A 12,750-nucleotide genomic window follows, 5' to 3' on the forward strand; every position below is an offset into this window, starting at 1 on the left:
CTGCCATAGCCTGGCAAAATCTCACCACTTCTGAGAAATTATCAGAAAACTCACCATGAATTATATTTAACATGCAGAAAGCTATGTGTGGTTAAATGATGAAGAACACTGAAAGCTAAGTCAACAGTCTTTCCCTAAAGATGCTCTAAATGCTAACCTATTTCAGAAAAATTAAAAAATAATAATTCCACATATTATATAAGAAATAGGTCACATCCTATGTATTCACTGATATTTCCCCTTGTAAAGCTCAAATGAGCCCAATGAAATTTAAATTATTAGAATCGAAATCGACTCTATTTTAATCACAACTTATTGATCTCCCAAAATGTGAAGGCTCAGCAAAAAAAAATACTTCAAACATACAGAACGCTTTTAAGTTGCTAACAATTTGGATGACAGGCAAAACCCTTGGTTAAAATGTAAAGACGCGGCAGACCGCAGGTCAAGCCACGACCTCAAGGAAGTTTCACGAAAGAGTTCTCCAGGGAAAAGTTAATGCAGGTGCTTGCTTGAAGGCAGTCCCCAGGTGCCCACTGCTTGGGAGCGGAGACAGCCCGGGGAGGAGGGGTTCGGAGACCGCAGGGGCACGGAGGGGAGCGCCGAGGCGGGCACCTCCGCAGCCATCCCCACTGCGGGGCCCCGCTCGGGCCAGCACACCCCGGGACAGCCCGGCGCACCCACACCGCAAGGTCACCGGGGGAGAGAGGCGACTTTACATAATCTCCCGCCGCACCGCCCGGGCACCTGCGCGCCGCGGGGCAGCCGCCGCGCTCTCCTCCCCGCAGCGCTGGCGCTTCGGCGGTGCGGGGGCGGCGAGCAGGGAGACCAGGCGGGACGCCGGGGAGCCGCGGGCGCCCGCAGAGGCGCACCGAGCCACGGGCGCGGAGCGAAGGGCGGGTTCCCGCCCGGGGATGCCCGCGGCCACCGCGGCGGGCGGAGCAGGAGCGCGGAGCGCGCCGCAGGGGCAGAGCGCTGGGCTGGGGTCCCCACGCTGCAGCCTGGCGAGCGCGCCCCTCCAGGCGCCGCCCGGCACTGCTCCGCGCCGCACCTGTCACGCGCCTTACCTGCGTGGCTTTGTGGAATTGCTTCTTAAGCCCGGCCACCGACATGGTGCGGGGGGACGCGCCGACGCGGGAGGCTGCGAGTGCGGGAAGCGAGCGGCGGCCGAGCGGGAGCCGAGGGCCGAGCCGGGCGGCGCGCTCTCCAGGCCGCCGCTTGTCGTGCCGCCGCTGGGGCTGTGGGCGCGGGGGCGCGGAGCAGAGCGGGACGCGGGCTCGTGCGGAGAAACACCCTGACGTCAGGGGCGGGTGATGCGGCCTCTTAAAGGGGACGCGGGAAGCCCCGCCCCGGGCGCGCGGCTGGCTGGACAGGTGCTGCGGGGCGCCGTACCTGGGCGCCCGTGGCGTGCGACCCCGCGGCAGGTGCTCCCTGGTCAAAGTGCTGAGGGCACCTTCCCGCCCCGGGGCGGTCGGTCTCGGCCCCACAGGCTGCAGACGGCTCGCTGCGGCTCGGCAGCCCGGGCGCCGCAGGGCTCAGGTGGCTTGCAAGGCTTCCAGGTACCGCAGCGGCGCTGCCTGCGGACGGCACGCTTGCCCTTTGAGCCTGCCCTCTCTCTGCAGCCTGAACGGGAGGAATGACCTTCCATCTGGGATAATGAATTAGTCACTGCGCCTCCTGTGCCTTGCCCCGCTTGGTTGGCCACAGAACACATTTCTCTGCCCTGGTTTCAATATCCCTGGAACTTGCTTCACCTTAGGGAAAGCTACCAGCGCTTTTCCCTCTCCCGGTCTGATCAAATTTAACAGCTTGAAAAAAGAAACGTTAAAGCTGGACAGGTGGGTAGAATTGAACTGAGGTGCTGTTGCAGCAATACCATTTACTCCTCTACAGAAAGGAACAAGCCCGAAAATGACGTTGGCGTTTAGGGAGTTTTGGGGTAGTGGTTATGGTAGGATTTCCAATCTAAAGTAATCATCACATAATGTGTAAAAATGTGATACTGATACTATATGTGCAACAAAGTAAATACAGCTGTTGGGATCGGGTGACCTGGGAACAGAGCAGGACTAGATGTTTTCATATTCTGGTTAATGAGCCACTTCGGCTGGTTCTTCCAGGACTTAAGAAACTCATGGGAAAGAAATGGAATGCTGTCCCCATATGGGCACCAAAGTGATGAGGAAGAGAAATCGGAGTGACAGAAGCCAAGATGAGAGAAACTGCCAGGGAGGAATAGAGAGACAGCGATAGCGTCACAGAAGGGGAGTTCCGGAAATACCTACCCTTGGTCCACCTGCAGCCTGAGGGGACTCCCACCCTCTAGCCACGGCTGCTCCCCCTCAGCGTGAACACTGATGCAAGAGGATCCTGTCCAGTGCTGGGCTCCCAGTCATGCTCCTTTTTTGAAAATATGAAGAAAAACACATAGAGGCAGAGTTAAGCGGTGAGCAGTGGACACTGGAGCAGTAAAAGCACATAGAGGGGAAGGCATGTGGCACAGTGAGTTAAGCCACAGCTGGAAACTCCCTCATCCCATATCGGGGTGCCTGGTTCACGTAATGGCTATTCACTTCTAATCCAGTTCCTGCTAGTGCCAGATGATGGCCCAAGTACTTGTGGGAGACCCAGGTAGTTCCTGGTTCCTGGCTTCCACTTGGAGTGAGCCAGATCTCTCTCCGTGTGTGTGTGTGGTGTGTGTGTGTGTGCCCATGTCGCTCTTTCTGTTACTCTGCCTGTCAAATAAATAAACAAATCTTTAAAAACTTAAAAAAGCACATACACTTGTGATCAGTCTGCAAATAGAAGTGGATGAAAGATAGCAGCTCTCCAGCATGCTAGTCCTCGCTGATGTTCACATGCCTCGTAACACGCGGTAGAGCTGCATTTTCCAAACCCCCTCTGGTCATATGGAGACCCTGGGACAAGTTTTGGGGGTGTGTGTGGCAGGTGACAGACATGGAAAGCAGGAAAAGAAAGAAAGTCTTTTCTTTGATTTCTCATCTCTGGAAAGGTGCTTCTAGCTCTGCCCAGGGCCCAGGGCCCAGCTCTGTGCAGAATGCAAAGGTACAAAATATGTTAAGTGCTACTCATTCCAGAACAAGTGTGTGGGTCTTACACCATTCAAGTATTAACACAGGGCTACTGGTGAAGGCTGTTGAACATTAGACCTAACATGGTAGGAACACAGATTCAGTGAAAGATGTATTTTTCACTTCATTCATGAAGATCTTTATTTATTAACACTGACAGGAGACTCTGAATTGAAGCCAGAGGCTGCAGTAGAAAAAGTGAGGATGCATAAGTCACTTCCTTCCATTGCCTCTGTTTAGTCACTTGTAAAATACAGAGCTGGGATTTCGTGCCTTTGCTTTGCTGTATTTCATGAAGTCGGGACGGTAGCCAGAGGAGTGGCAACAGGGCTAAAGGGATGAAAGATGAAGGCTGCGATTTCTCCTCTGCCCCCTTGGAAGAAGTGACCCTCTGAAAGGTGCCAGCGATCCAGCAGCTTTGTGCAAACTAGAGGTCTGGTGTTTGCTAGACGCTGTGGCATAATGCAAGGAGAAGTAGTGCATAAATGATGTGATGGAATTACTGCTGACCATGAATTTGCTGCCCAATTAGTGAGGTGGTGCTGCATGGGGGTTTCGTTTAATTGGGACTTTCCTGAGCAGATGTAAGGCTATTTGCTGTTTTACATTGATTTTATCTCAGGAGACTATAGGGAAGTATGCTGAATTACAACAACCTTTTGCAAACAATGCTCTTCCTCATTGACCTTTGATTCCCCTTTCTCTGCATTGTGAGTCTGTATTTCGCCAGAGAGCCTCTGCTGCAGATCTCTGCAATGGATGAGGGCACCTATATTTGGACTTTTTCAGTGTCGGGTGCATTTGGTCCTCTGAACTCAGGGTATAATAAATGTCTAGAAGAAGTGTTTTCTGAATTACTGGTCTGGATATTCTTTGGGTTCAAAGTCTAGTCAACACACATCTTGGTATGGACCGCACCACCTACCTCCAGTGCCTTTTACTGTGATGTCTGCTAATAGGAGGAGCTCAACAAATCTCTTCAAAGGTAACTCTCAAAGGCCTCTATAGGCATACATTTTGGCTTCAGTAGAAATACTGGATTTAGATGAGATGAAGGGGATAAATGGGAGAGTTAACAGTGGTTTCAAAGGATTCAAAGCTCTAAAGTAGTTCTTTCTTTCAAGGTAGTTTCTTTGAAGTTTAGCATCATAAGCCTTCTAAATTGGTAAAAGAAGAGCCAGGGAAATGTAGGTACTTGCTTTGTTTAATTCGGGATTCAGTCAAATGTTCAAAGTTTTGAGAGTTTGAGGTCCCATTTTACACGCCTCATGGTTAGAGACTAGAGTTCACAAATCAAACACTCCCAACTTTTCTAGCAAAAGATCTGCCATCTCCAGTGTCCATCTCCAGGACCTTTCCTTGGAAGTCTTTCCCCATCCTTTTAACTTCATGCCCTTTCTTCATTTTTGGAGCCTGAGAGCCCTGACTATGCACTTCTGCTATGAACTTTAGTATAATATACTAAAATATATTATAGACATTCATCCATAGTCTTAGATTCTTTCCTCTATGAGTGTAGTCTTATTTTCATTTTTATAACTGTTAGCAGACAATATAGGCACTCACTTGTTATGGGATAACTGAAATTTCAAAAGCCTGATGGAATTTAAAAGCTAGGTCCAGCAGAGGGTCAGGAAGATTGAAATGGGCTGGACTCTTCATCAGAGCAGATTGTTCAAGGGTTATGGTTGCTGTCATCTAGCTGTTTCCAAGCCTGGGTTTATAGGGTTCCATCAATTCTGAGAGTTTCCAAATACTTCCCATAAATTCCCCCTTGTTTCAGTCAGGCAATATCCCTGCCATTGTTTGCAACCAACAAGCACCAAGGAATACATCCCTTTCCCCTCACACAATACTATTCTAATCTCTTCCATGTCTTGTTAGGCTGGCAACCAAAATGCAGACATCTTATCAACTAATAGCTCCTGCTAAGCACTGCATTATGCTTCATTCTCAAAGATGGACAGATTGAATGACGAAGAATATAGTCTTTTAGCAAGTGTCAGTTCTACCTGTGAGACACTGACCTTCTGATTTACAAACGAACCTTCTGATCTGTTGACCAGTATGTGCCAGGTTGCCTGAGCCTGACCCTCCCTAGCTTCTGGGAATTGGCAGCTGAATGCTTGTGATCATGTGGCAACCAACTGGACTATGGGAGAACTGTGTTCTCTCCCCAAATGACAATAACCTTAATTAAGGGCAAATTATTAGAGTATTTTTTACCATTGGCTTCTTTATTTCTTTATTATTTGAAAGTCAGAGTTACACAGAGAAAGGAGAGGCAGAGAGAGAGAGAGAGGTCTTCCATCCAATGGCTCACTCGCCAAATGGCCACAACGGCCGGAGCTGCATCAATCCTTAGCCAGTAGCCAGGAACTTCCTCCGGGTCTCCCACGTGGGAGCGGGGGCCCCAGGACTTGGGCCATCTTCTACTGCTTTCCCAGGCCATGGCAGAGAGCTGGATCAGAAGCGGAGCAACTGGGACTCAAACTGATGCCCATATGCGCTTTAGGCCAGGGTGTTAACCCGCTGCACCACAGTGCAGGCTCCCATTGGTTTCCTTATTCTGTTCTTGGATGGACATTATCACTGGAGATGCTGAAGACATGTTACTAACGCTGAACCTAGGATCTGGCTAGGCTGCTGGTTAAAGAGTTATGTTAAGGAGGCCAAGTTCTGTCGCTATTGTGGTATCTAATCAGCCATGCAGAGGACACCTGTTCCTTAGTCATAGCATACATTTTACTCTATCATCTCAAAATGTATTCTCTCAACTACAGAAAATCCAGGCAAGAAAGGAGAGCTAGTTTAGCTTGGCATAAACCTGTCAGCAAACCAAGAATTCAAAGTACAACTATCCCACATCCTGTCATTATCATCCCCACAAGTATATATGAAAATAATAATAATATGTTGATTCTATTTTGCTACCTTTTTGGAAAGATGAAATTATATTTTAAAATAGGGTGAAGGATAGACAATGTAAGTAGTTCATTTATCTTGGATTGGTTTGGGGCTTTTTATTTTGGCCTTTTAAAACAATTATTAGATTGGTTGTTTTTTTTTTTTTTTTTTTTGACAGGCAGAGTGGACAGTGAGAGAGAGACAGAGAGAAAGGTCTTCCTTTTGCCGTTGGTTCACCCTCCAATGGCCGCCGCGGTTGTTGTTGTTTTTTAAAATATGCTCAGTTTGTGTTTTCTCTGGACCACGACATATGAAGCTGACTTCAGCACAACACATCGAATACAAAGCCCCATTTTCAAACCACATTTCAGTCATTTAGTTAACACTGAAACCCCACCCTCTCAGGAACATCCATTTCCTCTCAAGTTCCAGTCACAGGAAGTTTCTCAAGTAGGGAATTCCTCAGAACACAGATTTCGGAAATATTTTTAGTTCCCTATGAATACAGTTGGGTTGAATTGGGCAACTTTGGATGGCAATTGGTAAGATGCCCTTAACTCTGAAGATGTATTACCGAGGGGAAGAAATGCCACAGCCACCTACAAGAATAAAACTGGGGCCGGCGCCGTGGCTCACTTGGTAAATCTCATGCCTGCAGCATCCCATATGGGCACTGGGTTCTAGTCCCGGTTACTCCTCTTCCAGTCCAGCTCTCTGCTGTGGCCCGGGAGTGCAGTGGAGGATGGCCCAAGTACTTGGGCCCTGTACCTGCATGGGAGACCAGGAGGAAGCACCTGGTTCCTGGCTTCGGATTGGCGTAGCACCGACCGTAGCAAACATTTGGGGAGTGAACCAACAGCACCTAATAAGTAATATGGTGAACATGTTACCCATGGGGTGGGTTTCATGGTACAAAGTCTTTGTCAGGGAGATGAGAGAAAGGATCCCGAGATTCATTTCAGATCAGATCACAAATCCCACGATTCAGGGAAAATCAAGACAGAATGATAAGGTAAACATTCAAGTCCAAGCTTGAAGCATACAAGAAAATCACTTCCAAATTCAGAATGAAGATGGCCAAAGAACCTGTAGCCAATAAGATAGCAAAAGACTTTCAGATGTTACGGGGTTGGGGGGGTGGGTAGCGGAGAGCAGGGTAGTTGAGGTCCATTGTGATGTGATTTATGGTGATCTGCACATGATGCCTAGCCTTCCAGGACTCCACATGTCCTCAATACATGCTAGAGGAACAAATTATTAAAGCCAAACCCCAGCGCTGCTCCACGAGCAACTCAGAGTGTGGTTACACAGTCTGTGTTTAACAAGCCATCCTGGTGAACCTGAGGTTCCTTACAGTGTTAAGAGTGGAGTCCAAGCTGTGCTGGTACTATGGAGAAGGATTGGGTAGGAGCTTCAGGCCAGAAACCCAAGGCAGCTAAACATGGAAACCTACTGTAGACTTACTAGGAGCTGGTAGTATTCTATCTATTCCACCAGTAAAGAAATTGAGACACAATTATTAAGTAGTTTGGCTAGAAATTTGTGGGCCAGTGTTACTTTGCAAGGGCTGCTGTCACAAATTATCACAAACTGGGACAGAAATTAATTCTCTCACAGTTCTACAGGTGTGAAGTCTGAACTCAAGATGCCCACAGAGCTGGTTCCTTCTGGAACTCTGGAGGAAAATCTGTCCCCTCTCTCCCTGTAGCTGCTGGTGTCAGCCAGCCACTTTTGGCATCCCTTGGGTCATAGAGGCATCTCTGCAATCTCTGCCTGTCTTTCCAAGGCCTTCTACTCACTGTGTGCCTACATTTCACTTTCATAAGGATCCATCCTATTCTAGGATGATCTCAGGCCAATTTACTAACTGGGCATACAGCGGCTCCATTTCCTACTAAGGTTGCATTCCGAGGTACTGGGAGATTAATTTTCTTAGATATACAATTCAGTCTATAATTGGAGCCCGAATCAGGACTCCTGTTGAGAGTGCAGATGGTTCCTAGCTTATAATGGGTTAACTTTGCCATGGTGCAAATACAGTGTGCACTCAGTGGAAGTTGCACTTCACATGTGAATTTTGGCCTTCCCCTGGGCTAGTAATATGGCACAATTCTCTCTCAGGATGCTAGGCGGTGGCAGCAGCCACAGCCACCAGTCAGCCACACCATCAGAGGGCAAACAACCAACATACAGGGTACTATGTTTACTGAGTGATGACGTTCCATAGTGTAGAAGTATTAAAAAATTTCCAATTTTCAATTTTCCCAATTTATGATATGTTTGTCAGAAAATCACCCCATCATAAACCAAGTCACATCTGTACTTCTCATTGTTTAGATTCTTAAATCACCTTCCCAATGACAGCAACACAGAGACACTTGGCAGATTTCCTTATGTAATGCCACTTCTGAGGAAAAGCTACAGGAGGGGTAAATCACTCCTTTCACAGTATGTTCCTCCCAGCCCGTGGTGTTTCCATACATTAACTTGGGACATTTTCTGGGACCTTTCTTCTCCATTCCAAATGTGGAGCATTTCAACAGAGTATCTTGCTCCTGTTGGCTGGATCAATGTCCAACCATTTAAACACACAATTTAAAGAAAAGAACATAATGTCTGTCATCCACCCGACATCACTGCATACCTCCTCTGGCTTTAGCAACATGAACCAATCAACTCTAGGTAGAAGGGGAAACTCATTAAATCGAAAAGATAGAACCTAAATTCAGAACACTATGAATTCAAACCTACTCCATAATTTTGAGAAAGCTCTTTGGGTTCACATATCTTTCTAAAGAAAACATGGAGATGTTGGCAGTCCACTCCTGAGTGGTTCTGATCTTTATGCATTAAACAGCCCAGGAAAAAATGGAGGTAGTAACTTAGTATCTGCCCCTCTCTCACACTCAGCCCTTGGTAAGCACTATTAGCTCAAAGATGCACATCACACTTTATTGATTTCTGTTTCAGGATTTTGCAAACCAAAAGTCATAGAGTCCTTAGACCCAGATTTCAAACTATTTTAAATATAAGTAAATGCCCAGAAATTGATACTGGACCATGTAAAGAAAAAACTCAGTAATTTCCATAAATGCAACCAAAGGGCTACGAAACTAAATAAAATGGATCAACCCCAAATAAAGATCACTTCTAATTCCCTGCATTTTGTTGAACATAATTTAATTTGCAATCAGATTCAGTGAGAAATGTTAATATGTTGCACATAATCTAAGTATTCTATCTCATTTAATCTTTGCTTGATATTTTTCATCACTTTACCAATCAAATACATAAATTTTTAAATTTTCTAAATCCCTTTTAGTACTTTGAAAATGATACTTTGGTTATCACAGGGACTCAAATATTATATTTTCTCAAAATATTTTATAGTGGTAATAGTACTTTGAAAATGATACTTTGGTTATCACAGGGACTCTTAAATATTATATTTTCTCAAAATATTTTATAGTGGTAATTTATGCAAGAATGTTCCTTATCTAACAAAAAATTATTCAAAATGAATGTAAGCTCCTGGCCCCGGGCTCAGACCAGCTCAGCTCTGGCTGTTGTGGCCATTTGGGGAGTGAACCAGCTGAGGGAAGACCTTTCTATCTCTCCTCTCTGTAACTCTGCTTCTCAAATAAATAAATAAAATCTTTAAAAAATAAGAAATAAAATAGTATCAGTTGCATTAAATTACCAAAGATTTAAATACTTATTTTGATTAGGATTTTATGGAACCAATGTTCTACATAAGTTCTAGGCAGGGGAAATTTCATACAATTGTTGAACAGCAATTTGGCACTCCATTATCAATGTCTAAAAATTAAACCTTCAATTCATTAATTTTATAGCCAAAAAAAGGCTGTCTGGTTAAATAGAACAATTCAGGCAATTAGCTAACAAGGAAACACAAATCAAAACCAAAACGAGATGACACTTCACAACCAAAAAGAATATTATAACTTAAAAAAAAAGAGATTACTGACGCCATAAACAAGAGTGTTAAATTGTTAAATCAACATCAAGAGTCACTGTGTACTTACGTCCCATGTGGGATCTGTCCTTAATGGGTTGTCCAATGTGAAGTAATGCTATAACTAGTACTGAAACAGTATTTTTACACTTTGTGTTTCTGTGTGGGTGCAAACTGATGAAATCTTTACTTAGTATATACTGAATCGATCTCCTGTATATAAAGATAATTGAAAATGGGGAAAAAAAAAAAACAACCTGGTGTTAAATTGGAAATTACATAGAAAATTAATCAATTTTTTAAAAAAAATATCATGTAGGATCTCTGTCATTAATGTGCTGTACACTGTGATTTAATGCTATAACTAGTACTCCAACAGTATTTTTCACTTTGTGTTGCTATGTGAGGGCAAACTGTTGAAATCTTTACTTTATATATACTCAACTGATTTTCTGTATATAAAGAGAACTGAAAATGAATCTTGATGTGAATGGAAGGGGAGAGAGAGCGGGAAAGGGGAGGGTTGTGGGTGGGAGGGAAGTTATGGGGGGGGGGGGGAACCATTGTAATCCATAAGCTGTACTTTGGAAATTTATATTCATTAAATAAAAGCTTAAAACAAAGAAAATAATACATGTTGGTGAGGATACAGGGAGATTGAAACTTTCATCCCTTTATGGTGGGAAAATAAAAGGGTGCAGCCACTTTGAAACAACAACCTGACCTCTCCTTGTTTAAACAAGGGTTACCATCTGATTCAATATTTCCACTCCTAGTTATATGCAGGTACTTCAAAATCATCATGGAAAATAAAATTAAAAGATATTTTCATTACAAAAATTTGAAGCAATATATACAAAGGATCTTAAAAATCATTAAAAATGTTTATTATGAAATAATTGTGTATGGATTTCAAAATGTTTTACACCAAAATAAACTTACCTTTTTAAAAATTGTTATTTATTTGAAACGTATAAAAGATTTGCACCTGCTATTTAACTCCCTAAATGCTTGCAACAGCTGTGAATTGGCTTGGGCTTAGGTCTGGGGCCACAACCAAGAATCAGGAACACAATCCATGTCTCCCATGTGGGTGGTAGGAATCCAACTGTTTGTGCCATCACCTGCTGCTCCTTAGCCTCTGCATTAGCAGGGAGCTGGAGTCAGTTGCTAAAGTCAGAAATGGAACTCATATACCCCAGCCCAACATGGGACACACACATCTGAGTCGCTAGACTAAACACTGATTCCTAAACTTATGTTTGAATTCCATTTTCCATGAACTGTTTGAAGTATACTGGTATACCCAAGAGAAATGAAAACGTGTCCACACTGATTTATACAAATGTTCATACCAGCACTATTCAGAATAGCAAAAAAGGTAAAGTAACCCAAATATCCATCAGCCAATTAATGGATTTATAATATGTGGTATAGTGGAACAGGTATTATTATTTTGCAATAAAAGAAATGGAATATTACTAAATACTACATGGATCACCTTTGAATGCATTATGCTAAATGAATTAAGCCTATCACAACAACACTCCGTTTATATACAGTGTCCCAATGGGTATATCTGTAGAGACAGAAAACAGATTAGTGGTTGCCTGGTGCCTGGGAGATGAAGGAATTGGGGTTGTGGGGAGAGGGAGTAATGAAAACGATCCTAAGTGGATTGTGGTGAACAATGCACAACACCGAATTATGTGCCATTGAATTGTACACAATATATGGGTGAACCGTGTGGTATGGGAATTGGAGCTCAGTAAAGTTGCAAAAATAGTAATTCAGGTGAAAATTGTTACATCAGTTTAGTGATCACGGCTTGATATGATATATGAAAACAGTGTAAAAGCCAACATTAAGGAAGGTTTAAATAAATTATGACATGCTCCTTTGAAGAAATACAATATAGCCATTATAAGTTAAGCTTGTGAAAAACATTTCTTAGTACCTGAAATTTTTCTGAGCATGTTAATTGACAGTAACTGTATATAATTGTGAAAAGCTTCTATAATTCCAATCCAATAATAATATATGTATGCATTGACATAGATAAAAATATCTGGAAATATTTAAAATATGACTAATGATTATTTTTAAGTTAATTACTTATTTATTTAAGATGCAGAAAGAAACAGAGAGTGACAGAAAGAGAGAGAGTTCCCATCTGCTGATTTACTTCCCGAATGCCTGAAAGGGCCAGGGCCAAGTCCAGGAGTCAGGAACTCAATCAAAGTCTCCTATGTGGCTGGCAGGAACACATTTACTTCAGCCACCAATGCTGACTCCCAGGGTCTGCATGAATGGGAAGCTGAAGTCAGGATCCGGAACTGGGAATCAAACCCAGGCACTCTTTTTTGAGATGTAGGTGTCTTTAACATTAGGCTGAACACTGCTCCAAATAATGGTTATCTTTGTGTTATGCATGATTTTTTATCCTTAAGTTATGCATGATTTTTTATCCTGTTGATATTCCTGTTAGTATCTACATTCTTTAAAATTGGCATTATATAATCAAGTAAAAGATAATGTATGAATATGATACCTCATCTTATGCTTAAAGTGATATCCTGGGGGCTGGTGTAACGGCACAGTGGGTTAAAGCCCCAGCCTGCAGTGCCAGCATCCCATATCGGCGCCGGTTCAAGTCTTGGCTCCTCCAATTCCAATCCAGCTCTTTGCTGGGGCCTGAGAAAGCAGTAGAACATGGCCCAACTAATTGGGCCCCTGCACCCATGTGGGAGACTCGGAAGAAGCTCCTAGCTCCTG

The 12,750-nt window shown here is 43.9% G+C and overlaps 1 protein-coding gene across 7 annotated transcripts in view; it reads right to left on the reverse strand.

Annotated features, from left to right (window-relative positions):
- Positions 1-12,750, reverse strand: part of LOC133771829 (endophilin-A1) — a 717,118-nt gene that overhangs the window by 231,807 nt on the left and 472,561 nt on the right. Inside the window, exon 1 of one of the 7 annotated variants that reach the window (XM_062208172.1) lies at positions 1,068-1,152. The exons of the other annotated variants lie outside the window; for them this stretch is intronic. Coding sequence (XP_062064156.1) covers positions 1,068-1,112 — 45 coding nt within the window. The 5' untranslated portion in view covers positions 1,113-1,152. Of the gene's footprint in view, positions 1-1,067; positions 1,153-12,750 lie in introns of those variants that run through there. 7 annotated transcript variants of the gene reach the window in all.

Source organism: Lepus europaeus, chromosome 12 (genome assembly GCF_033115175.1).
Source record: "Lepus europaeus isolate LE1 chromosome 12, mLepTim1.pri, whole genome shotgun sequence".
Classification (NCBI taxonomy): domain Eukaryota; kingdom Metazoa; phylum Chordata; class Mammalia; order Lagomorpha; family Leporidae; genus Lepus; species Lepus europaeus.